Genomic DNA, 23,347 nt, shown 5'->3' with positions numbered 1-23,347 from the left:
GGATTGCAGACTACAGAGGGAATAAAAAGCACAGTTTAAAAACAACAACCAATTCTTCCTTGAATATTATATCACACCATAAATAACACATAACAAATCTTATTTAATATAATTTCTAATTTGATGGGGGGATCCCAATCACCATACCATAAAACTAAGCCCAAAATTATTGTTTAAATTCCAGGGAATTACATAGAAAACATTCGTGCATGACATCTTATACCGGTAGGTTTCCCCTAGATATAAAATAAATGGCCAGTTTTATTGGAAACTGTAAGAGCACAAACTTGTCTGTTAGTAATACAGCAGAAAAAAAGAAGAGTTCTGTAAAAGATTTAGTTCAAAGGGAGGTACTTCTTTGCAAAATATTAATGAATTGTATAAACACGTTGGTCTGTTTCAAGGGGACCTTTAATGGTGACAATCGAAAGTCTTCCATTTTATACATGGACCGTAATTTTAAAATAATTGTAAAAATAATTTTACAATATATATTTGTAAGATATAAAATGTATACTTGTAAGATAATTTTTAAAAATCCTAACACTTACTGCACCTTTTAATAACTTTTCTTAAGGTTCACTGATGTAAACTCTTGTGTTAACTCGGAGCATTGGGACGACAGCCCCTTGAAAACATCCTAAGAACATCCCCTCTAAGATGGCGGAAAAGACCAAGGACCTCAAAAAACATAGTTGAGTAGAAATTCAACATTATCCCTATAGCAATGAAGTTTCATTATAAGAAGTGTATCTTCCTCTCATTATTCTACCTGCTTCCTGAGGCAGAAAAGAGGCAATAAAATGTTTGGTTAAGTAAATAGCTCTGGGAAAATAAAAAATAGTTTATTTTTAATAATAGAAAATAGTCTGCAAAAATACACAGGGTTTGTATTAAAGTAGACTTTTTAATTATGTACAATAAGGCAGTATTTGAAAGTGAGTCCTGCTGTGGGGTAATTTAGATCATTAGAGGTGTGGACACATTGTGATGTTTTCTGTCCCCCAAATGCTGGAATCCCAAAACTACTTACTTGTAAATAATCCCACTGGTATCAATGGTTTTTGTTTAAAGTTAATTTGAGGAGACTGCACAGAAATAATTTATCACACCAAAACAAAGCAGGAAAACATGTAAAGAAGATTTTACTCTCTGGCTAAGAAATGTCATCAATATATTAACTTTGATATAAGATTTTTGGTATAAGATTTTTTTAGCATCCATAAAACGAGGGCTTCTCCTTTTTTTAAATAGGAACAAAAAACAGAAAAATATCATAGAAAAAATATGAGTCTTTCAAATATGTTAAAATATACTGTAGGACATGAAATAAATTTGCAATTTTTCACTGGACACATGACACTGCTTGAATAACAACGGAATATTCATGCAACCTGTTACAGTTTTATTTTCCAATGATATGTTTATTTTTTGTTGACTCTGTTATATTTGGCTGGTTTTACTTGGGTGACCAAATGATGGCCCAGACCAGGCCCAGTATGGTGGTCACCAGAAAGCTCATGTTGAAGCCTGCTCAAATATGGAGCCAGCCCTGGCACAGATGCCACAAGAAGCAGCATCTATGGGAGTTTATGGTGCTCTGGAAAGGAGTGCTCCTGGGCCCAGCCTCAGCACACAGTGAGGCCTGCTTTCCCGCCTATCTCTCCTGCACTGTGAACTGTTCCCTGGCTTGGTAAACCAGAAGAAAAGTCCAGGCAAAGCCTGGTGGATTCTACATATGCTGAATCTCTCCCACTGGCATGGCCACTAGCTCATATTTTAGACTTGTATTTGTGGCACATTACAGGTTGGTTGGACATTACTTGTGTAGAGTTCAAAAATCTGATTATAATATGATTTTTCAAAGTATTTTAGAAGGCCAACCTATATCTCTTAACCAGCAACATTTGACCATGATCCAAAGTTTCATTTTATTACATCACTACACAGATCCCTTTTTAACAACACATGTCAGAAGTGGGTGTTGGTTTTGTGAGTGTTCGTTGTTTCTTGTTTTTTAAAAACTACAAAGTGTACTTTTAATTCCCGGCAAGTCACTCTTTACAAAAATAGCTCTAAAAATCACAGACATACACAAAAAATGATCTGCAATCAGCTATCAGCATGTCCTTAAATGACCGAATATAAAGCATAAAAAGGTGTGAGCTACAACTGAGTTCAATCAGATATTTGAGCAATTCTTGTGCTACGAGTGCTTATTTTACTTGTAATGTTATCTGTAGAAGGACAGTTGACCTTTCAGTCAATTAAAGGTGGGCATAAATTTATTTGGATCCAGGTAATCTAATCCACCAGTCTGTATTTTGCAAGCGCTTGGAGCTGTGAGACAGTTGCTCAGTTTTTTCTCTGCTTGGCTCTGCTGACAGCTTTGGATGGGTTCATTTGGTAGTTCCTGAAAGGAAGGCAAACCCTCCATTTTGGGATCTGGGAATAATACCAGAATACGGTTGGATACAACTGTTGAAACCTTGGTGTATTCATTTGGATCTCCGTACACAAGATGCTTTTCAGTTTTGCCAAGACTTTCTTTCTGTTTTGGTAATACAGCCAGCGCCCCATCATGGTTGATTTTGTGAACTTCTACATAATCCATTGGCTTTAAAGAGAAGAAAGGTGACTTCTCCGGAGGTAGTAACCACAATGACCCTTGGTCACAGTGAGCTTTTAAGTGTAAATTTGCTGCATCTTCTAATTTGTCTGGTTTCCCTTTGCTAATAGTCTCAGTGGGTTCTTCACTACCCATCAAAATAGGTGACGCTTTGACGTTCATGGCACTGAGTGCTGTTTTACATCCACCCACAGTGTCATGACAGGAAGTCTGACTATTAGCTTGTTGAACTCCAGGCCATGTGGATGGCCTAGGTCCACCACTGCTAAACCAGGGACACTGTCCTTCAAGGTCTATGTTTGGTGTTTCCCGCATGCTTTTTCTACCAGTGTCCCTTTGGACCTCATTGGGATCTGGTACTTCCAATCCGAAGGGTGGATTTCTGGCTTCCTTGCGTTTCTCTGACAATAGAGAAGGACTCTCACAGCTTCCTCTCCCTGAGTCACTGTCTGTTTCCTGGTGTGCCGACTTTACATTTTTATTGGGATTACTCTTTTCATGATTTGGCATTAGTTGCTGGTCTTCACTGTCATCTATTTCCAAAAATTCTACCAGCAGCTCCTCATAATCTGAAGTTGGAGGGAAACCTTGGCAATCAAGAGCACTCAGTAATTCTTCCGTTTTCCCTGCCTGAAGTGATGAAACACACACAGAAAAACAATGGTATTATGCCAGGGATGATCATAATATTTGTAGTACCTACCTGATGACATTTGACAATGCAACAGAGATAGATGTAGGCACTAAAATGGTGCAGTGAATAATAACCACAACCACAACAACTTACCTTACAATAAGAATTACAACTAGTTAATACATGTGAAGCACTTTGAACGTTTGCTATACCAATGACAAAATGTTGCAGTGTGGAGTGCTGTTGTTCAGGATGCCAGCCATGCTCTTTTCTAGGATATTCCATTCCATTCTGTGCCCCCCATGGTTGTTCAACACCCACACACCCACACACACACAACAGTCAGCATTCCATGCCCTATGAGCATACTCAGGCCTAATCTACACCAAGCAGGATATTACGCTATGAAAGCGGTATATAAAAGGCAGGAGCCACACTGCTGCTTTATAACGGTATTGAAGGGCACTAACAACTGTTGGGGCCCATTGACACGTACCATATACCACTTTTATAGTGCTATATCCTGCTTGGTGTGTGGCTCCTGCCTTTTATATACCACTTTCATAGTGCAATATCCTGCTTGGTGTAGATGAGGCCTCAGTTGTCACTGAGTTGTTTTAGGCTCACCTCCACCCTCAGCACTGTTATGTAGGGTTTCCCCCCCTCTAAATTCTTTTGGGATACTTCTGAAAATCTTCAGGTTTCCCCAAACCTGCTGATACCTCCCTCTTGTTGGATATCACCATTTTGGCTACATAAATAAGCATCCACACTCAGCAAATTTTGCTGTTAGTGTATCCTAGAGTTTGTATATAGTAGATTAAAGCATATTTCATTTATTTTAAAAAATTATAGCATGACATTCAGCTCACAAAGGGCAATAACAACAACAACAAATAATTTAAGACAGAAACACAATACCATCACAACAAAATATTCAGTTTATAAAACAAAACATATCAAAGCATTACTGAAGAATGGAGAGATTCTAACTAGACATCCCTAAGCAAGTCTTGTAGAACTCAACATTCTTAACTATTCTCCTTGAAAGAGAACAAGCTTCACAGGCCTCCCAGAAAGGGGGCAGGGGGGCGGGAGAGAAGCCTCAAAGGTGCCACAACTGAAAAGGTCCTGTTCCTCACAGAACAGGGAACAGGGTTGGACTTAATGGCTTATGTATCATACAGGTGAGGACTCTCCCTGAGATCTTCCCAAAGCAAAAAGGAGCAACACATGTCTTTTCTACCTGAGGCTTTTAACCTGCACTTTTACTGAGGCTCCTGCTCCCAGATTCTGAGTGGCTCCTTCACACGTTTTTTTGGGGGGAGGGGATTTTCTTTCTCTGCCTTTCTATATGTTTTCTTTCACAACCACTGTGATATATTGGAATTGTGCAAATACAGAAGAGTCTCATTCTGCCATTTCTGAACAATAGCACACTTTCCCCCATCTAAAAAAAGCTGGGGAAATGGTTGCAAAGCATGGGAGAGGCCTGGAGGATGACAACATCGTGTAAAGGACCTGCAATCTACCGGGACCGAGCAATCACAAGCACACAATAAAAGCCTCGTTTAGAAACATTCAAAGCCTCAAACTGGGGCTATGATATAATATAACATGTGATATGCCCAGTGCATTTCATTAACTGTCTTACATAGGGACAAAATGATTTGTATCTAACTTATCCTGATGGAAACAGCTTAGAAAAGCTCCCTTGAGGGATGTTGCTAACCTCAGAGAGAATGTTGCCAATTCTTCAAGTTGACCTGTTTAGCTGTTTTCAACAGGATAAGATAAATAAATACCCTTGAGGTATCACATGCAAGCAATAAACAAACAAACAAATGATTCATGAGGACAAGTTTAGCTTTTGTCTCCATTTTTTGCTTTTTGGTGCGGATTGCTTTTATCCTGAGAATGCACCACATGCGCATTATTCTTTTTTATTATCATATACAGAAATTTCAATTTTCTGATTGCTATTCCTTATATAGTCAGGGAAGTGCATTCTGAAGACTTACCTCTAGTAGCTGAGCGTCAAAGCCTTTTATCTTTGGCCCTGGAACAGGGGGCAGAAAACGGGCCACCATGCTGAAAAGAGAATGGGAGACAGAAAAAAGAAGAAGTGAATGCAAGCTTTTGTTTTCGCAAGTGGTTCCCTTCCGTCAGAGATGAGGAAAGGGGTTAAATTGCTAGTCCCTTCTCTGATCTCTCATCTCAGAGATCAGAGCTAAAGAAGAAATTCCCTTGCTACTGCTAGCAAGGGAAACATCATCATCATTAAAATTTATATGCCGCCCCATAGCCGAAGCTTTATACAATGGGTCTGCAATTTCTTTGGTGGCAGATTCTGGTGGCCTGTGGCCCGTACGTTTTGCACCCATGCTAAACAGGGAGGGCTCACAGATATGGGTGGATCCTCAGCCATCTGCACATGGAAAACTGTACACAGGAGGAGGAGTTGTTACTTCACCCTCCCTTTATCCTTCCAATAAAGTGCTTTCACACTTCTACATATGGTGTCCTGTCAGGGCTGGCCTGAGACATTTTGCTGCCTCAGGTGAAGGGCAAGATGGCTCTCCCTCCCCATTCCATGTATAGAAACCAACTGAAGTGATAGTTAAATCTTACTTCAGCTCAGGTGATGAGATAGTGTTCTCCACAATAGCCTAATTTAGGGGGCTCAGGATGGGCTGTGTGGCAAACCCAGCTCTGTCTTCTTAACAAGAGTGGGGAATGGATGGGGTCTGCCCTCCAGCATCTGCTGCCTGAAGCAGTTGCTTCACCCTGCCTAACGGTTGGACCGGCCCTACCTCTTTCCCTTTAGTAGGTGGCTTTACTTTTCATAGGTATAGTCCCTGAGTTCACAGAGTGACTGGATGGAAATCCTGGGTTGTTGCCAGGCGAGGATTGGTTGACAAAAAGTCCTCTGCTTATCTTATCAGCCCCAAGTTCTCAGTCCAGGTGTTTGTTTTTCAATGCTGAATGGTCTGTAGGGAGTTCTCTATCCCTCAAATCACACTAGTATTGTACATTCTTAACACACACAAAAATAAATTCTTAGAAAGAGCTTGGGGGACAAAGTTCTGTGGGATAAAAACAGGTTTCAAGGTGGAGGTAGACAGCAATGCCCTGGGAACTATCTCATCTTGGGACAGAGCAAAAGCTGTCTATTGAGCTAAAAAACCACCCCAACCATCTGAGGAAGGAGGGGTGGTGGTGAAAGTAGCCTTGGTGTTTGTGTTTCGGCAACTCACCTGAGGTCAAAAACAAAAGAAACCAATGGTCTAGGTTAGCTTTGTTCTGGTTGGTTGGCAACTTTAAGTATAATTAGGGACCTGGCCAACTAGAGAAGGCCTTATCGTTCTGGCCTTGGCCAGCTAGGCATTTGGTGGTTTATGATCAAAGGTAATCTTATTATTTATAGGATAAATTAGGATTAGGGGCAACAGTTATGGGCAGGCAGTGGGACATTAGCCAAAGGGTACCTCCCTTTTCATCCCTCCATGAAATATATTGTATATATTCCCCTTCTCCCCTCCCTAATATATATGACAGAGAAACAAGTCAACATTTTTTTCTGAGAGTGAGCTAACCAATTTATTTACTTTTAGGCATCTGGCAACATGATCAAAAGTAGCAACTTACTTAGTTCTTTTCAAAGCCAAGGTCCAGATCATGATCAAACCAATGGCAAATGATAAAAAAGCCACAAAGATCCAAACAAGTATATCCTTCGGTCTGATCTCTAGGAGAGAAAATGAGGAGGGCTTGAATCTTATTGCAGGAACATTTCGTTTCATTACATCGCTTAGCTCCCAAAAGCTTAGGTGGCATCCCATCCATTTTATCTCTACCACAACCCTGTGAGGTGGGTTAGACTGAGATGCAGTGACAGGCCCAGCCAGCTTCATGGTGAGATCTGAGCCAGGGGGGTGTATCAAGTGGAACCTGGTGGCTCCGATGTCAGTGGGGTGGTGAATCCCCTCCAGATTTCAGTTAGGACCAATCAGAACTTGAAAGAAGCTTGGATAGCTCCTTTAGAGTTCTGAGTGGTTCTGAGTGAAACCTGGAGTGGATTCACCACCCCACTGACATCGGAGCCAGCAGCCTCCACTGAGTGTATCCAATGGGTTTATCCAATGTTAGTCTAACTTAAGTTCCATTCATTTTGATTGGTCTCCATTAAGTATTTTTTATTGTGAATATTAACAAAACAGGGGGGAAAAAATCATGAAAAAGAAAACATTACATATATAGCAATATTATCATTTCCACCCATTAGGTATACCATTCATTTTTTAAAAAGGGAGAGAATTATGCATAGGTTTCAAGAAAAGCAGACCATATAGCCATGTACAGTATTTATTCATTTGCAAGTTGCGCCTATGTAACACCTGTTCAAATGTTGATAATGTTGTTAAATCCTCAACCCACTGCATTATGGGAGGTGACCATTTGTCCTTCCAATGTGATAATATAAGTCTTTTAACTGTCATAAGGGCTCTGAAAATCCATTTACACTGACCACGGCCCTTTCTACACTTAAGGGTTATCCCAGGAAAATGGAGGGATCGTCCCTGCCTGGAGAGTTAAAAGGCAGTACTTCACACAGCCAATAGTTAAACTATGGAATTCATTACCACAAGATGTGGTAATGGCAGCCACTTTGGATGGGTTTGGATAAATTCCTGGAGAGAAGGCTATCAGTGGCTACTAATCCTAATGGCTATGTGCTATTTATTTATTTATTTATTTATTTATTATTACATTTTTATACCATCCAATAGCCCAAGCTCTCTATAAACCAACTGGTTTATATGTGCTATATAAACCAGTTGCTGGGGAACATGAGTGGCAGGATGGTGTTGCACTGTGTCCTGCTTGTGGGGCCCTGGTTGACAGAAGGACTATGCAGCATCTCAGCTGAATCTCCGTAACCAAGTCGAGGTGGGCTGATTCGGCCCGCTTTGCCTTGGTTCCGAGGCATTTCTAAGTCAGCCCGAGGCGCCCTGAAGCTGGTTGGCTCCGAAGCTTCAGGGCACCTCGGGCCGCTTCGGAGTGGCACTGGGCCGCTTCAAATGCTTACCTGCTCCTCCTCACTCCTGCCGCCATCAACGCCAATGACAAGAAGAACTGGGCTGTGATTTTAAGATATCGCGGCGGCTCTGATTGGCACCTCTTTGGCCTTAGAGGTACTAATCAGAGTCCCCGCGATATCTTAAAATTGTGGCCTGGTTCTTCTCGTCATCATCATTGATGGCAGCAGGAGCGAGGTGGCAGCAATGGTAGCAGGTGAGCAGGAAGAGCAGTGAAAGGGTGCTACACAGCCGGCACCCAGAAAAGGCTGAGTCGCCTCAGAGTCGCCTCAGCTTCGGCACCGAGGTGAGGCAGCCAACCCCCGAAGCACCCTGAGGCGAACAAGGAGAAAAGATAGAAGACAACAGAGGAAACCAATGTGGCTCTACAAAAAGCTTAGAGATGACCTGAAAACAAAAAGGGATACATATAGGAAGTGGAAGGAAGGCCAGGCTACAAAAGAAGAGTACAGACAAGTGGCGCAGAAGTGCCGAAATGGCGTCAGGAAGGCTAAAGCTGTGAATGAGCTGAGATTAGTGAGGGATGCTAAAAACAATAAAAAGGCTTTCTTCAGATATGTGAGTAGTAAAAGACAGAGGAAAGAAATGGTGGTTCAACTGCTTAATGAGGATGGCAAATTGATAACAGATGACAAAGAAAAGGCTGAAGTGCTCAATTCCTACTTTGCCTCAGTCTTCTCCCAAAAGCGGGTCTATGACCCCCCTGGAAAAAGTGAAGCAGAAGTTGAGGGGGCAGGATTACAGTTTGAGATTGATAAACAAATGGTCAAAGAACACCTAATTTCCTTGAATGAGTTCAAATCTCTAGGGCCTGATGAACTGCATCCAAGAGTAATGAAGGAGCTAGCGGAAGAACTCTCAGAACCTTTGTCTATTATCTTTGCAAAATCATGGAAGACGGGTGAGGTGCCGGATGACTGGAGGAGGGCTAACGTTGTCCCTATCTTCAAAAAGGGAAAAAAGGAGGAACCTGGGAACTACAGACCAGTCAGTCTGACATCCATCCCTGGGAAAATTCTGGAGCAGATTATAAAGAAGTCAATCTGTAAACACCTTGAAATCAATGCGGTGATCACTAGAAGCCAACATGGATTTGTCAAGAACAAGTCCTGTCAGACAAATTTGATCTCATTTTTTGATAAGGTAACCTCCCTTGTGGACCGTGGGAATGCTGTGGATGTCATATATCTTGACTTCAGCAAAGCTTTTGACAAAGTACCACATGACATTCTGATTAATAAACTAGCTAAAAGTGGGCTAGATGGAACAACTATTAGGTGGATTCACAGTTGGCTACAGAATCGGACTCAAAGAGTACTTATCAATAGAACCTTCTCAAACTGGGGAGAGGCAACGAGTGGGGTGCCGCAGGGCTCAGTCCTGGGCCCAGTGCTCTTCAACATTTTTATTAATGATTTGGACCAGGAGGTGCAGGGAACGCTGATCAAATTTGCAGATGACACAAAATTGGGTGGGATAGCTAATACCCTGGAAGACAGAAACAAACTTCAAGCCTGGAGTGCTGGGCTGAAAACAAAAGGATGAAATTTAATAGGGATAAATGCTAAGTTCTACATTTAGGAAATAGAAACCAAAGGCACAGTTACAAGATGGGGGATACTTGGCTCAGCAATACTACAAACGAGAAGGATCTTGGAATTGTTGTAGATTGCAAGCTGAATATGAGCCAACAGTGCGATATGGCTGCAAGAAAGGCAAATGCTATTTTGGGCTGCATGAATAGAAGTATAGCTTCCAAATCACGTGAGGTACTGGTTCCTCTCTATTCGGCCCTGGTTAGGCCTCATCTAGAGTATTGCGTCCGGTTCTGGGCTCCACAATTCAAGAAGGACGCAGACAAGCTGGAGCGTGTTCAGAGGAGGGCAACCAGGATGATCAGGGGTCTGGAAACAAAGCCCTTTGAAGAGAGACTGAAAGAACTGGGCATGTTTAGCCTGGAGAAGAGAAGATTGAGGGGAGACATGAGAGCACTCTTCAAATACTTAAAAGGTTGTCACACAGAGGAGGGACAGGATCTCTTTTCGATTCTCCCAGAGTGCAGGACACGGAATAACGGGCTCAAGTTAAAGGAAGCCAGATTCCAGCTGGACATCAGGAAAAACTTCCTGACTGTTAGAGCAGTACGACAATGGAATCAGTTACCTAGGGAGGTTGTGGGCTCTCCCACACTAGAGGCATTCAAGAGGCAGCTGGACAACCACCTGTCAGGGATGCTTTAGGGTGGATTCCTGCATTGAGCAGGGGGTTGGACTCGATGGCCTTGTAGGCCCCTTCCAACTCTGCTATTCTATGATTCTATGAATTGGGGCTGTTTCGGGGGCTCCAAAATGGCCTCCAAGGTGAATCGGGGGGGGTTGTGCCCAGCTAGTTGGCCATTGTGTGAACAGAGTGCTGGACTAGATAGACCCTTGGACTGATCCAGCATGGCTCTTCGTATGTTCTTGAACTTACATGAGCGTGCATTGTATACTCTGTTGTTGGGTATAAACATGGTCTGAGAAACTGCTCTTAATGTTTCCTTGGAAATCATTTACCCCAAACCTTTTAGCATCTTTTTGGCTTTCCTCTGTGTGAATACTAATTTTATTTTATCTCTCTCCAAATGCAGTCAGTGATTAAAGATAGAGATGGTTAATATCCACTAGCGATAGGAATGCTAAACCCCTTTTAAATCAGTAAGGGTGCAATCCTATGCATATTTAGACATTTAAAAAGTCCTACAACTCCCAGCATGCCCCAGCTATCCATGCTGTCTGGGGCATCCATGGAATTGTAGCACTTTTTTCTGTCTTAACATACATAGGATTACGCCCTAACCTGATGTGTTACGATGTTCTCAGTGAAGTTATAGTACTACTGCCTCTTGATATAAGTTCTTAGTTCTGTGTCTCCCAATGGCTGTTCTGTTCTACTGTTAAATTGTATTATTATTATTATTATTATTATTATTATTATTATTATTATTATTATTATTAATAATAATGAGGGTTCTTTGTTTTGTTTTTAATACACATTTCAGTGTTTTCATCATCATCATCATCATCATCATCATCATCATCATCATCATGAATTTATTTCTTACCCGCCTCTCCATTTTGATCGAGGTGGGGAACAACAATAAATGATAAAATACATAAAACTGAATTAAAACATAATATACATTGTTAAAAAACATCCTAGAAAACATCCTAAAACATTCTAAAAACATCTTAAAATTCCACTGGATAGGCCAGTTTCATTATAACTGGATACAGTTTCATTGTAACTGTAATGGAAAAGCAGGACATAAATATATTATTATTATTAATAATAATAATCTAAATTAAACTTATTTGTCGTTTCATATTGTTGGTGTTAAATAATAAACATCCGATCAATCTTTTGACCTCACCTTTTTGGAGCTTAATATAACTTTCAGGGCTCCATTCACTCCAAGTTCCAAGGTCTGCTCTGCAGCGAACCTGTGCAACGTATTTTGCTCCTGGATTTACACTGAACATCTTATATGTTTTTCTCTGCCCAACAAATATTCTCTGCAAATATATATAACGAACACATAAACCATAAACATGAGGGGTACTTTTTAACAGCATCAAAACCAACATATACTTGTGCTTTTGACTAGAAAGGAAATGAAGAAGCTATATAATATTATACATACAGTGTGGAGAAAATGGGGAGAGATAATTAGGGGATTTCCCCCCACTTTCTCGTTACAGTGGAATTTGGAGGTCAGGCATTGACAGGGGCAGCCCAGAATATTTTGCTGTCAGAGCCAAAGATGGCACCTCCTGACATTGCATGTACAAAAGCCAACTGGCCTAGCTGATCTTTTTTCAACATGGATGATGGGACAGTATCCTCTACTGCTCTGAAGCCTGCAGGCTAGGAGTGCAGAGCAGGCCACATGGCCCACATCTCTCCTCCGAGACCTTGCTGCCGCCTCCCAGCATTACCACCTGAGGTGGCTGCTTCACTTTGCCTAATGGTAGGGCTGGCCCTGTCAATTGACAATAGGCTGACAGCAGTTTAAGATGCCACGAACCTGTTATTCCAGGGGTTTGGCCCATAGATTGCTTTACAAGGGATTAAACAAATTACTGTTAGGTCTGCCAATGGTCATGATGACTAAAAGGGCCTTTTATATACAGGGGTGATATGCTACTGTATGTGAAACTATGCTACTGAATTGTGCCATGGCAAAAAGCAGGGGAGGGTTACTTAGGGATGGGAGAACCAGGGATGATCCAAACTTCACTTCAAAGCTTCTAGTTTGCTATCTGTTTTTTCCGCTTCATTCAAACGGGAGAAGTCTGCATTTCGAATGGGAGAAATGCACAGTTCTGCATGCGCCTTTCAAGAGTGTGCTTTTTTCCTCCATTGACTAAAGCATAACAATACAATTTTTAAAAAGTGTGCATTTTTTAAGGTGTGCATTTTTTTCAACACCAATGCACATTCACGAACTTGCTAACATTTTCGGAGAATATGCAGGCCCGTTCGCATTGGGGTTGCAAACGGGGGCATTTTGGGGATATATTGTGTACTGAAATGAAATTCTACTACATTCTTAGGGCTGCTGTGTCTATGCTTAGCCTATGGGATTCCCAGAAGAAGCACCTGAGTGGCCCCAATGGGAAATCAGGATGTGTGCTAGGTGGACCATTGCTCTGATCCAACAGGGCTAATGTTAATCTATGGAGAGTCCTTGCCACTCTGCTGCAAATCACCCAGAGATCTCCCCAAAGGTCCTGATCTACCTTTTTCCTGCCCCTAATCCATGCTTGCGGCTTTATCTCTTTAAGAGATTGGAAACAAATGTCTGGTCTTATATCCCCTGCCCAATATCAGCATGGAATGTGTGCCTCTAAATCCTTAAGAGTGTATCGTTTTATGACATGTGGTTATTAACTCTACAAGAGACTTTTGCAGTTTAAGGGAGACTTTTGTGGGTTAAGCTTTTATTGGGAAATCACCCTGCCTTATTTGCGGAATATTATGGGAGTCCAGACATCGTCTCTCACTTGTAACCCAGCTGTAACTATCTTTTTTCTTTTTTGTTCAGAAAAAAATCTATTAAGGAGGAAAAGACAGAATAGAATTTTATTCTCCCAGCATTTTAACAGTCTATAAATAAATTTTAACTTGGTGTTTTAAATTTGTAATTTTGCATTGCTGCTGTTTTTATCTGATTGAGCTTTTATATTGTATTTTATATTATGGTTTTATACTGTTGTTTTATATTTTGAATGGTTTTAATTTTTGTGAACTGCCCAGAGAGCTCCGGCTATTGGACGGTATAGAAATATAATAAATAAATAAATAAATAAATAGCTGCTCAATGTCTAACAGCTGTCAGTCTGGGGGATTCTATGTCCACAGGATACAAACATAATAAATAGACAGTCAGATGTCGAATCTTTGTTCTATGAAGAATTCTTAAAGGCATATGGATATTATGGGCTGTATCCGATGGTCTGATTTTGCAAACTCAAATAGTGCTAGCGGATGTCTGCTGAATCTTTCCATTGCATTACGCTAGCACAATTGATTGTGCAAGCAGTTGTGCAAACTAGTGCACAAGCATAATGCACAACTACTTGTGCAGCCACGCTTGTGCAAATGTAACTTTAGTGGGATTCTTCTCTTGCACGTAGTACAGAACCTAGTCTAGGAACGTTTTGTTAGCGCAAATGACTTAGAAAGTTATTTCTGCTAAAAGAATGACACAGTTGGCTACTGCCCTGTATGGTTCACAGTTAAATTCTTTGTTATACAGTGTGGTGGGACAAAGGGCTGTCTATGTTCTTTTTTGTGTAATGACCACGTTTTCCAATATAAATCTATAACAGCAACACAGAACAATTAGCTACCAAGAGCTATCTTTCTGCTTACTTCCCACTCTTGTCCTTCTTCAGGTTTTATTTGTAGCTCATACTCAAGTGTTAGCCAACCAGATCTGACGTCACCCAGGGAAGGGGCATCCCAGTTCAACAACAGGTATTCCCCATATACTTTTTTCTCAAATTCCAGAGACAGGTTTTCCGGTGAATGTGGCTGAACTGAAAAATGAAGGGTCAGAGTTTCATGCCCTTTAACATTGCAAGTAGAGGCATCCTTTAAACGTCTCACACAAAGGTTAACTATTGAAGCTTTTCTCCCCCACACCCTCACCCCACCAGGGCTGGAATCACGGGTAGGCAGGATTGGGCATCTTCCAAGGGCCAACGCACCAGCAGAGGCCCACTCACTGACAAGAGCTCGCCAGTGTTGCTCCTCTTCACCACTGTAACCTGGGGCTGTATCGGACTGCTTATTAGCTACCCAGCCACATAAAGGTTATGATACTGTCATATAAAGCCCTAAACAACTTGGGACCAGGATACCTAGCAGACCACCTTCCCTCATATATACCAAAGCTGACACTTAAGATCATCAGAGGAGGCCTTGCTGGTCATTCCAAAACGAAAGGAATGTCACCATGAAAAACCCTGGCGATGGGCCTTCTCTGTGGTGGCACCCACTCTCTGGAAAACCCTCCCTTGCATTGTTCAGGAGGCAGGAAATGTGACACCTTTTAAATGCCTCCTGAAAAACACACCTTTTCACCCAGGCTTTCTCTGGGCTGTAAGTAAACTAATCATGCCGCCCCATTTTGCCGCTCCTTGAATTGTTTTTACAGTCGTTGTTTTAATGTGTTTTTAATATTTTTTTTATTATATTCAGCAGTATATAAATCCTACAAATAAATAAAATAAATACTAAAGAAATTAATAAATCAGGGAGAACTGGATCATACGGGGATTGAAGGCTGGAATACTTTTTGCCTGGCAGTATGTAAAGCCAGGCCCCGCTCTTATGAAAGTGCAGGGCAGCAATGGTTTTGTGGGTCCGTCCACCACAGTCGATTGCTGAGGCAGGCATGGAAACTAGGCCAGGCCTGAACAGCATGACCCACCAAACTAAATGATGCTCACTAGATACATATTCTGGTGTACCAGAAGCTTGCCAAGAATGAAAGGAAACCCCAAATAGCACGTGAAAAAAATCCAAGGGCAAGGGGTGGAAACGGAGATATGTCTAGGAAATATTTATTAGTATATGCCGACGCGTTTTGCACTTATGAAGTCTTTCTTCAGGGCAATTCAAGTAAGAGTTTCAATTTTCTCCAGAGCAAAATGATCTCCTATGTATGGTGAGTTACATAGGAGATCATTTTGCTCTGGAGAAAATTGAAACTCTTACTTGAATTGCCCTGAAGAAGGACTTCATAAGTCCGAAACGTGTTGGCATATACTAATAAGTATTTCCTAGGCATATCTCCGTTTCCACTCCTTGCCCTTGGCTTTTTTTCACATACCAGTTGCTTGGCAAACCCACCCACCCGTCGCTATTGCAGTTCCAGGCAAGCAGCAAGAACAGAAGGTACATCAAGACCCATAGCTGGCTGCTGTCACACATGGTGGTGCATTAGCTGCATACAGAACAGCAGGCCAGAGCTCTTAAGAACTTCAGATTATTCTGCCAGAGTTTTCCTGTTTCGTAACATTTGCACCGCATACCTATATTTGCCACATCCACGTAATATGGCTCAGAGACGCTACTCCCCATCTCGTTAGTTGCCCTTATGGTAAAATTATACGTTGTCCAAAGTTTCGTATGCCATTTATCAAAATAACAGGAGCTGGGTCCTGCTGTTGTATAATCTGGGCACTCATGGTATTTCTTTTCTCTGAGAATAATAATAATAAAAAAAGGAAATACAATTCAAACATACTATTGCTTAGAAATTATGACGTTAACCCTGTGGTGCAGAATGGCGCCACAGTCAAGCCCCAACATCATCTATAACTTCTTACCCCTCCTTGTTATACAGCAGAGTATAATTGATAGGCAGACCTCCGTCAGAACCAGGCTGCCACCAGCAAGCAAAGGTTTCTTTCTCAGGAGAGCGGCATCTTATTATCTCTGGCTTTCCTGGAAGTTGGCCTGAATAGAAAAAAAAATAGTTTACTAAGCCAGTATGGAGTAGTGGTTAGGTTTGTCAAACTAGGACCAAGGTCATAGAATCACAGAATAGTAGAGTTGGAAGGGGCCTATAAGGCCATCGAGTCCAACCCCCTGCTCAATGCAGGTTCTGGGGTTCAAATCACTGCTCAGACATGAGGCTTGCTAGGTGGCCTTGGACTCTCTCAACCTAACCTGCCTCACAGGGTTGTTGTGATGATAAAACAGAGGTGAAGGGAAGAGCCAAAAACTGTTGATCTGAGCATCTTGGAGGAAGGATGGGATAAAAATAGTAATGCTAATTTGGAAGTCATCTCTTCCTAGTCTTTATGACCGAAAGCTTGGATGTTAGTTTACATTAAAACAACCACAACCACGATATGCCTCAGCGATATGTGACACAATTATTTTCACGTGTAGTTTGACCCTCAGTTGGCAGCAGCGGTGGGTGGGTGGGTGGAGAATGAAAGAGAGCTAGGGGAAGACTGCAGCAGAAGCGTGGCAGGCAAGCATGTCTTCTTGCTTCTTCTCTGCCAAACTGTCCTTCTTCAAAGCTGATTTGCCTATACAAAACAGCCACCGGGAGTTCTATTATACATAGTTGTGTGCAATGTGCAATTTGGACCTCAGTCATTGGGCATTTGCTGTCTTTCAGCCATGGCTGGCATCTAGGGTAGATATGGTGGGGCACTTGGCAGGGGCCCACTGACAAGAGCCTCCTGGAGTCGCTCTTCCTCTTGCCTGCTTGGCCTCCTGCCTCTCGCTCTGCCCAGACAAGGGTGGTGGTGGTGAGAGGGAGAAGCATCAGATGCCCCGGCCTACTTGCTCAGCGGTTCTCTACCTCTCACGCAAGCAAGCAGTAGCAAAGACGGGAAAGAGGAGGAGACGGAACAGCAGCAGGTGACAACGGAGTTTACAAAGTAGACTCATTGAGGGAGAGGGCCCATGGAGGGCGTCTTGCCCAAGGGGCCTCAAAAATCGGGAGCTGCCACCGCCACGCACCTTTCCCATGCTGGTTCCTCAGTCCTTTCAAAAAGGAAAACAAACAAACAAACAAACAAACAAACAAGTGGTCGACTCACCATTGTGGAGTTGGATGTAAGTTTCCGGGCTCCATTTGCTCCTTTCTCCGTGGTTTGTTAAAGAGCGAACTTGAACTGTATATTTCACTCCTGGTTTCAACTGAGACGTTTTATATTGCGTTTGCTCTCCAACAAAATAAGTCTGGGAAGGAAGACAGACACAATAGAAGACAATGAGAATGGGAGGGCGGCTGGGTTTTCAACAGACGGCATCCAAGAGATGCCTCTGCAATAGTTAGGAACTTCTGGGGCATTTGGCACTGCGGCCTCATCTCGCCGTTCTAGGTGTCCTCCTCATGCTTTTAGATACGGAGAGCAGGGTAGGTATGGTTGTAAATGAATGGATAAAACACATGAACCTAAGAGCAAGCGTGCATGACATGTGGCCCACCAAGCCAGGCAGCCCACAAGCCACACCTTGGCACCTCACTCTCCATTTTGCAGTCTCAGGCAGGCAGAACACACACACACACACACACACACACACACACACACACACACACACACACACGAGATTTACTGGTGGGGCTTGTTACATAGGGTGACCATATGGAAAGGAGGACAGGGCTCCTGTATCTTTAACAGTTGTATCGAAAAGGGAATTTCAGCAGGTGTCATTTGTATATATGGGGAACCTGGGGAAATTTCCTCTTCATCACAACAGTTAAAGCTGCAGGCGCCCTGCCCTCTTTTAAACCTGGTCACAGTATAACTGCAGTATAGCTCCTGAAGCTTTAACTGTTGTGATGAAGAGGAAATTTCACCAGGTGCGATATGCATACAACTAACACCTGCTGAAATTCCCTTTTCTATGCAACTGTTAAAGATACAGGAGCCCTGCCCTCCTTTTCATATGGTTTGTTTGACTTTGGGCCCACAAGCTGTGCTCGCCCATTTTAAGAACCTAGCTGGCCCCTCTCATTTAAAGAGTCATTTCCGTGGACATTTTATACAGGAGAAATGCAAATGTGCTCCATTTTCTGATGATTGCTCCTTACTATTTCCAGAACGTACATTTGTATCTGTCTCACAGCTGAGCCAAACAATATGTTTCTTTTCCCACTGTACAATGAAATGACGTTTATTAACTTCAGTGCCCCTGCAGATATTTTATTTGCTCCTACAGGGAGAAAGGCCTATTTACTTGGAGTTCTTAGAAACAGTTACATTTCCCCCTTTCAGCGTTCTTAGTCTCACGGATTTTCTTATTTTGCTAACACAACAAATGTATCTTGTGGTGCTCATTAATCTAAATGGTTCTCCCAAGGAAGCTACCGAATGAAAGGCATACAGGGAGAACTTTTTTTTGCTATTGGGCAGGCTAAAAATGTGATAAATAAATCATACACAAGAAGGAGGTCTCTTTTTCCATAGCCTTCCCTGGGATAAATGTATTAATCATAACGATTCAAGGCAAATCTTTTTTTTATTATTTATACTGTGTTTGAGTCACTTCCAGTGGAGAGTCTGATTTTGGCGGGGATGTGAATCCAACCTAGATTTCAGACAGAACTCTAAAGAAGCTATTCAAGGTGCTGAACCCATTTTGGAGATAGAATTCATCATCTTGGATCATTCCTTTAGCTTTCTGGCTGGTTCTGATTGAAACCCAGAATGGACTCACAGACCCACTGAAATTTGAGCCACCAGCCTCTGCTGGTCACTTCATTGTGCTGTCAGGGAAATCAAATTCATTTATTTTCTTTGATCCTTGCTAGAAACAGAATGCCATTCAATTCTGTTTAATTTTTCTTCCGTTACAGTCTCCATATTTACTAGGAAAGCTGACTTAGACCAAATTAAACCTGAAGCCCCTTTAATGGATTAGCATCGGCAGGCCAGAGCTGGAAGCTACAGGGCTAATTGCCAGTACCCGGTATTAGGAGTTAAAAGGCACAGAGCAGGCCAGGGAACACGCTGGAAGCAATGCGCACACCTCAATCTTTGGCCCATCCAGCTCTCTGTGTGCCTGGACTCCCTGCTGAACCAAGAACCCCGGTAACCGTGACCCCAGTTCTGCCTGCCTCCAGAAGCCCTGCTCAGCGACTCCAGAGGACTGCATCATTCAACTCTGCCAGCATCCCAGCTAACTGAGAAATCCAGCTGCAGTTTCTCTGCCTAGGCCTCCACACTTGATAACAACAGCCATAAATCTTTGCTTGGAGCCGGCAAATGCGGACAGTGCCCTCCAGATGTGCTGGCTGGGGGATACTGGGAGTTGTAGTCCAACACATTTGGAAGTCACAATATTGGGGAAGGCAGAACTACAACCTGTCACTTTTAAAAAGTTCTGCTTTGACAATGGCAGACTAGCGCGAGCTGCTGAGATTCAGCACCTCCTTTGTAAATAAGGGAATGGTAGGAGCACCAACCTTTCTATCCCATATTTTTAAAGCTCTTATTAAAGGAAGAGCTTGAATAAGCCTGCAACTTGCTTACCTCCCATTCTTCCCCTCCTGCAGGCTTTAGTCGCAATTCATAATTATATGTTTGCCGGCTTGTTGCATCATCACCCAATGGAGGCGGAGACCATTTTGCCCGCACATACATTATCCCATCCAACTGTTTGACTTCCAGAGATAGATCCATGGGTGAGTCTGGCTGAACTATACAGAAAAACGTTCAGAAATCAGTATTTTCATTTCTTTTGTGAAGGATCCCTTCTTTTAGGATGTTGTAAGTGAACAAATAAAATCAACAAGACGATATAAACAGCTGCTGTACAATGATTTAGACCAATAGATTATCTAGGCCAGTATTGTCCATCTTAACTGGCAATAACTGAGGTCTTTCCCAGTTCTGTGACTTGGCAGCCTCATTAGCTGAAAATTTCAGGAACTGAACCGGGGTCTTTAAGCTTAGGAAGCACATGTCCCCAACACCAAGCACTGGCTCTGACTCAGGAAATCTCTGAGTCCAATTTTAACCTGAACTCGTGACTAGCTTGCTTGCTGATTTTCCAAATGTCTTTGGCTTCCACTATCTAGGTTTCGACAACATTAAAGAAAATCATGGTGCAGATACATTTCCCAGTCTCCTCCAGGTGTCATTTTACAGTAGGATGGAAGGGTGGGTTTGCATTTGGTTTTCTGCCCTTACCTAAGTTTCGCAAGTCCACATACTGAGGATCAGAGCTATTGCTGCCCATGTCATTGGTGGCCTTAACCGTGATGTTGTATGTCGTCTGAAGCTTGGTGAACCTTTGATCAAAATAACAGGAATTGGGGCCTGCAGATATGTAGTCTGGGCATTCATGGGCCAGTTTTTCTCTGAAATAAAATGATATTAAAACAGAGACCTGTTAGTACACTTGTCAGAACAAATAACCACATACTTAAATGCTTACTAGTCAACTTAGAGAGCAATCCTATGGGGGCGAGATGGGGAGGGGGCGATAGGATTGTTCAGTTTACTGAATTCAAGGTTGGAGCCAGGGAAGCTTTCTGACTTTGAGCTCAGAGCCAGTAAACTGTGCTCCTCTCCTCCTCATAGCTCACATGAGAGAACCATGCTGACTATCTCTCTGTGCTCAGAAATTTGAGTGGGGAGACAGGGGGGGGGGAGGAATCCCAAGGGAGGGAGGAGACTATGCATCTTCCTATGCTTGCCTCCAGCCTCCTTCTCTCCCACTCCAAAGCACTGTGGCTAGATGGGCAAAATCACCCATCTAGCAAAAATGCAGGGGGAACGGAACGTGGAGGCGAGGATTGCCTCCGTGCTCCTCCTCACCCTGCATTAGGATACTTGGCAGCTTCCAAATTTAGAGGCTGCTGACTATCAACAGCACCCTTAAATACAATAAATACACCATTGCAAATGCATGACATAGAAGCAGGTCTGCCTGAAAACAGTGGTGATTCATTCCATAAAAAGAGGCCTACTGGATCAAAACATACACTAGAGGCCTTCAAGAGGCAGCTGGACAACCATCTGTCAGGGATGCTTTAGGGTGGATTCCTGCATTGAGCAGGGGGTTGGACTCGATGGCCTTGTAGGCCCCTTCCAACTCTGCTATTCTATGATTCTATGAAATGCCCATCTTGAAGAAAGTCCACAAAGGCAATATTGTCCTTCCCTGCGGTTACAACCCAGCAATTGGGCCTTAGTGGCCTTAGTTTTGCAGCCAGTTTTTATTTATTTATTTTTCTATTTGTATGATTTTTAAAATTACTATTATTGACAGTAAGCTGCCTTGGACTTTTTTTTCTGAAGAACGATGGGATAAAAAAAATGTTTATACAAAAAACAGCTCTGCTGAACACAGAGGTTCTATTTAGCGATTATGGCTAATAGCTATTGGTAAATTGATTCTCCTCCATAGTGAAATAACTCGTATGTCTTTAAAAGGGAATTAGACAAATTCATGAAGGAGAAGGCTTTCAATGACTACTAGCCATGATGGCTATATTTTATCTTCAGTACTGGAGCCAGTATACCTCTAAATACCAGTTGCTGGGGAACATGAACAGGAGGGTGCTATGGTGCTCGTGGCCTTTCCATTAGGGCAACTGGAAAATGTTACATGAAAACAGGCTTTATCTGCAGCTCTGGGCAAACAGAGGGACTGGAACTTTAATCAAAAACATCTTGGGCATGAGGCGTGGGATGAGGGAGCGTATGATTACTTATTCTTCCACTTTGTAGCTGTGAATAATTTGGATGAGGCGTTATCTTCCTCTTCCGAATTTGTGCAAGGAAGAACAAACCACACATTTCTTCCCAGTTTTTCTTACCCTTCTGTGTTGTACAGTAGAGTGTAATTTGTAGGAAGCCCCCCGTCAGAATCAGGTTTCCATCGGCAAGTAAACGTTTCATTTCCTGAGGACCGGCAACTTATTATTGTAGGCTTTCCAGGAGGTGACTGACCTGAGGAATTGCAATAACAAATTCAATGACTGTCACAGTGACTCTTTAGCTGACTGGATCAGGGCCTGGGTTGTGGGTTTGAATCAGCTTTCGATGGCAGGGAGGGTCATCATCTTTTATTTGTACCCCACTTTTCCTGCCAAAAGGAAACTCAAAATGACTAACATTGAGGCCCAAATACCTAAAGGACTCGAATACCATCAGTGAGATTTTGTGCAGATTTTATACTGTTAGTTTTACCCTACCCTGTGCCTGCTTACCCTACCCTGTGCCTGTTTGCATTCTCTTTCCCTCCTTATTGTTTACTACAACTTTATTAGATTGTAAGCCTATGCGGCAGGGTCTTGCTATTTACTGTGTATAATCTGTACAGCACCATGTACATTGATGGTGCTATATAAATAAATAAATAAATAAATAAATAAATAAATAATAATAATAATAGTGAGAGATATAAATTATGTATCCACAAACAAGAGGCCTTCGCTGTGGTGGCACCTCGGCTCTGGAATTCCCTTCCAAAGGAGATTCAATAGGTGCCAAGTTTGTTTCTTTTTGGCACCAAGTTAAAACATTTCTTTTGGCTCAAGTATTTTAATATTTGTATTATTAATATGTAATATTTAAATTATTTTAAACTGAATTGTTTGTTCTTTGGTTTGAAAAATTGTTGATTAATTTACTTTTTAGGGTGTAATACAATATTTTTAAATATTAGATTTGTTGCCTTTTTTTGTATTGTGTACATCCTGAGGACAAAGGGCACTTTATAAATTAAATTCTTCTTCACCATCCTCCTCCTCCTCCTCCTCTTCCAAAGCTGAATACCAAAATACTGTCAAGCAATATGAAAAGGTAAATAGAAATGCTACAATAAAGCTATACAGTTTCAAATACAATACATAAGAAAACAAACAAACAATTCAGTTCAAAAACTAAATTTAAAACCAATAAACAAGGAGATAACATGTAGATTAGCAAAATAACAACAACAACAACACATATATGC

The 23,347-nt window shown here is 42.1% G+C and overlaps 2 protein-coding genes across 3 annotated transcripts in view; one reads left to right on the top strand and one right to left on the bottom strand.

Annotated features, from left to right (window-relative positions):
* RAI14 (retinoic acid induced 14) overlaps positions 1 to 23,347 on the top strand; it is a 269,841-nt gene that overhangs the window by 222,029 nt on the left and 24,465 nt on the right. The gene's annotated exons all lie outside the window — the stretch shown is intronic.
* The window catches only part of PRLR (prolactin receptor), a 96,854-nt gene continuing 74,975 nt past the window's right edge, over positions 1,469 to 23,347 (bottom strand). For both annotated transcript variants that reach the window (XM_063128160.1, XM_063128161.1), the window contains 11 exons: positions 22,206 to 22,338; positions 20,572 to 20,741; positions 19,912 to 20,078; positions 17,473 to 17,614; positions 16,243 to 16,372; positions 15,946 to 16,115; positions 14,279 to 14,445; positions 11,775 to 11,916; positions 6,912 to 7,011; positions 5,285 to 5,354; positions 1,469 to 3,259 (listed from right to left, as the gene is read on the bottom strand). In XM_063128160.1, coding sequence (XP_062984230.1) covers positions 2,264 to 3,259; positions 5,285 to 5,354; positions 6,912 to 7,011; positions 11,775 to 11,916; positions 14,279 to 14,445; positions 15,946 to 16,115; positions 16,243 to 16,372; positions 17,473 to 17,614; positions 19,912 to 20,078; positions 20,572 to 20,741; positions 22,206 to 22,338 — 2,387 coding nt within the window. In that variant the 3' untranslated portion in view covers positions 1,469 to 2,263. The remainder of the gene's footprint in view (positions 3,260 to 5,284; positions 5,355 to 6,911; positions 7,012 to 11,774; positions 11,917 to 14,278; positions 14,446 to 15,945; positions 16,116 to 16,242; positions 16,373 to 17,472; positions 17,615 to 19,911; positions 20,079 to 20,571; positions 20,742 to 22,205; positions 22,339 to 23,347) is intronic.

The sequence above is a fragment of the Elgaria multicarinata genome, chromosome 6 (assembly GCF_023053635.1).
Source record: "Elgaria multicarinata webbii isolate HBS135686 ecotype San Diego chromosome 6, rElgMul1.1.pri, whole genome shotgun sequence".
In the NCBI taxonomy this organism is placed as follows: domain Eukaryota; kingdom Metazoa; phylum Chordata; class Lepidosauria; order Squamata; family Anguidae; genus Elgaria; species Elgaria multicarinata.
Note: the sequence above shows the minus strand (reverse complement) of the source record. Positions and strands in the feature narration are given on the sequence as shown.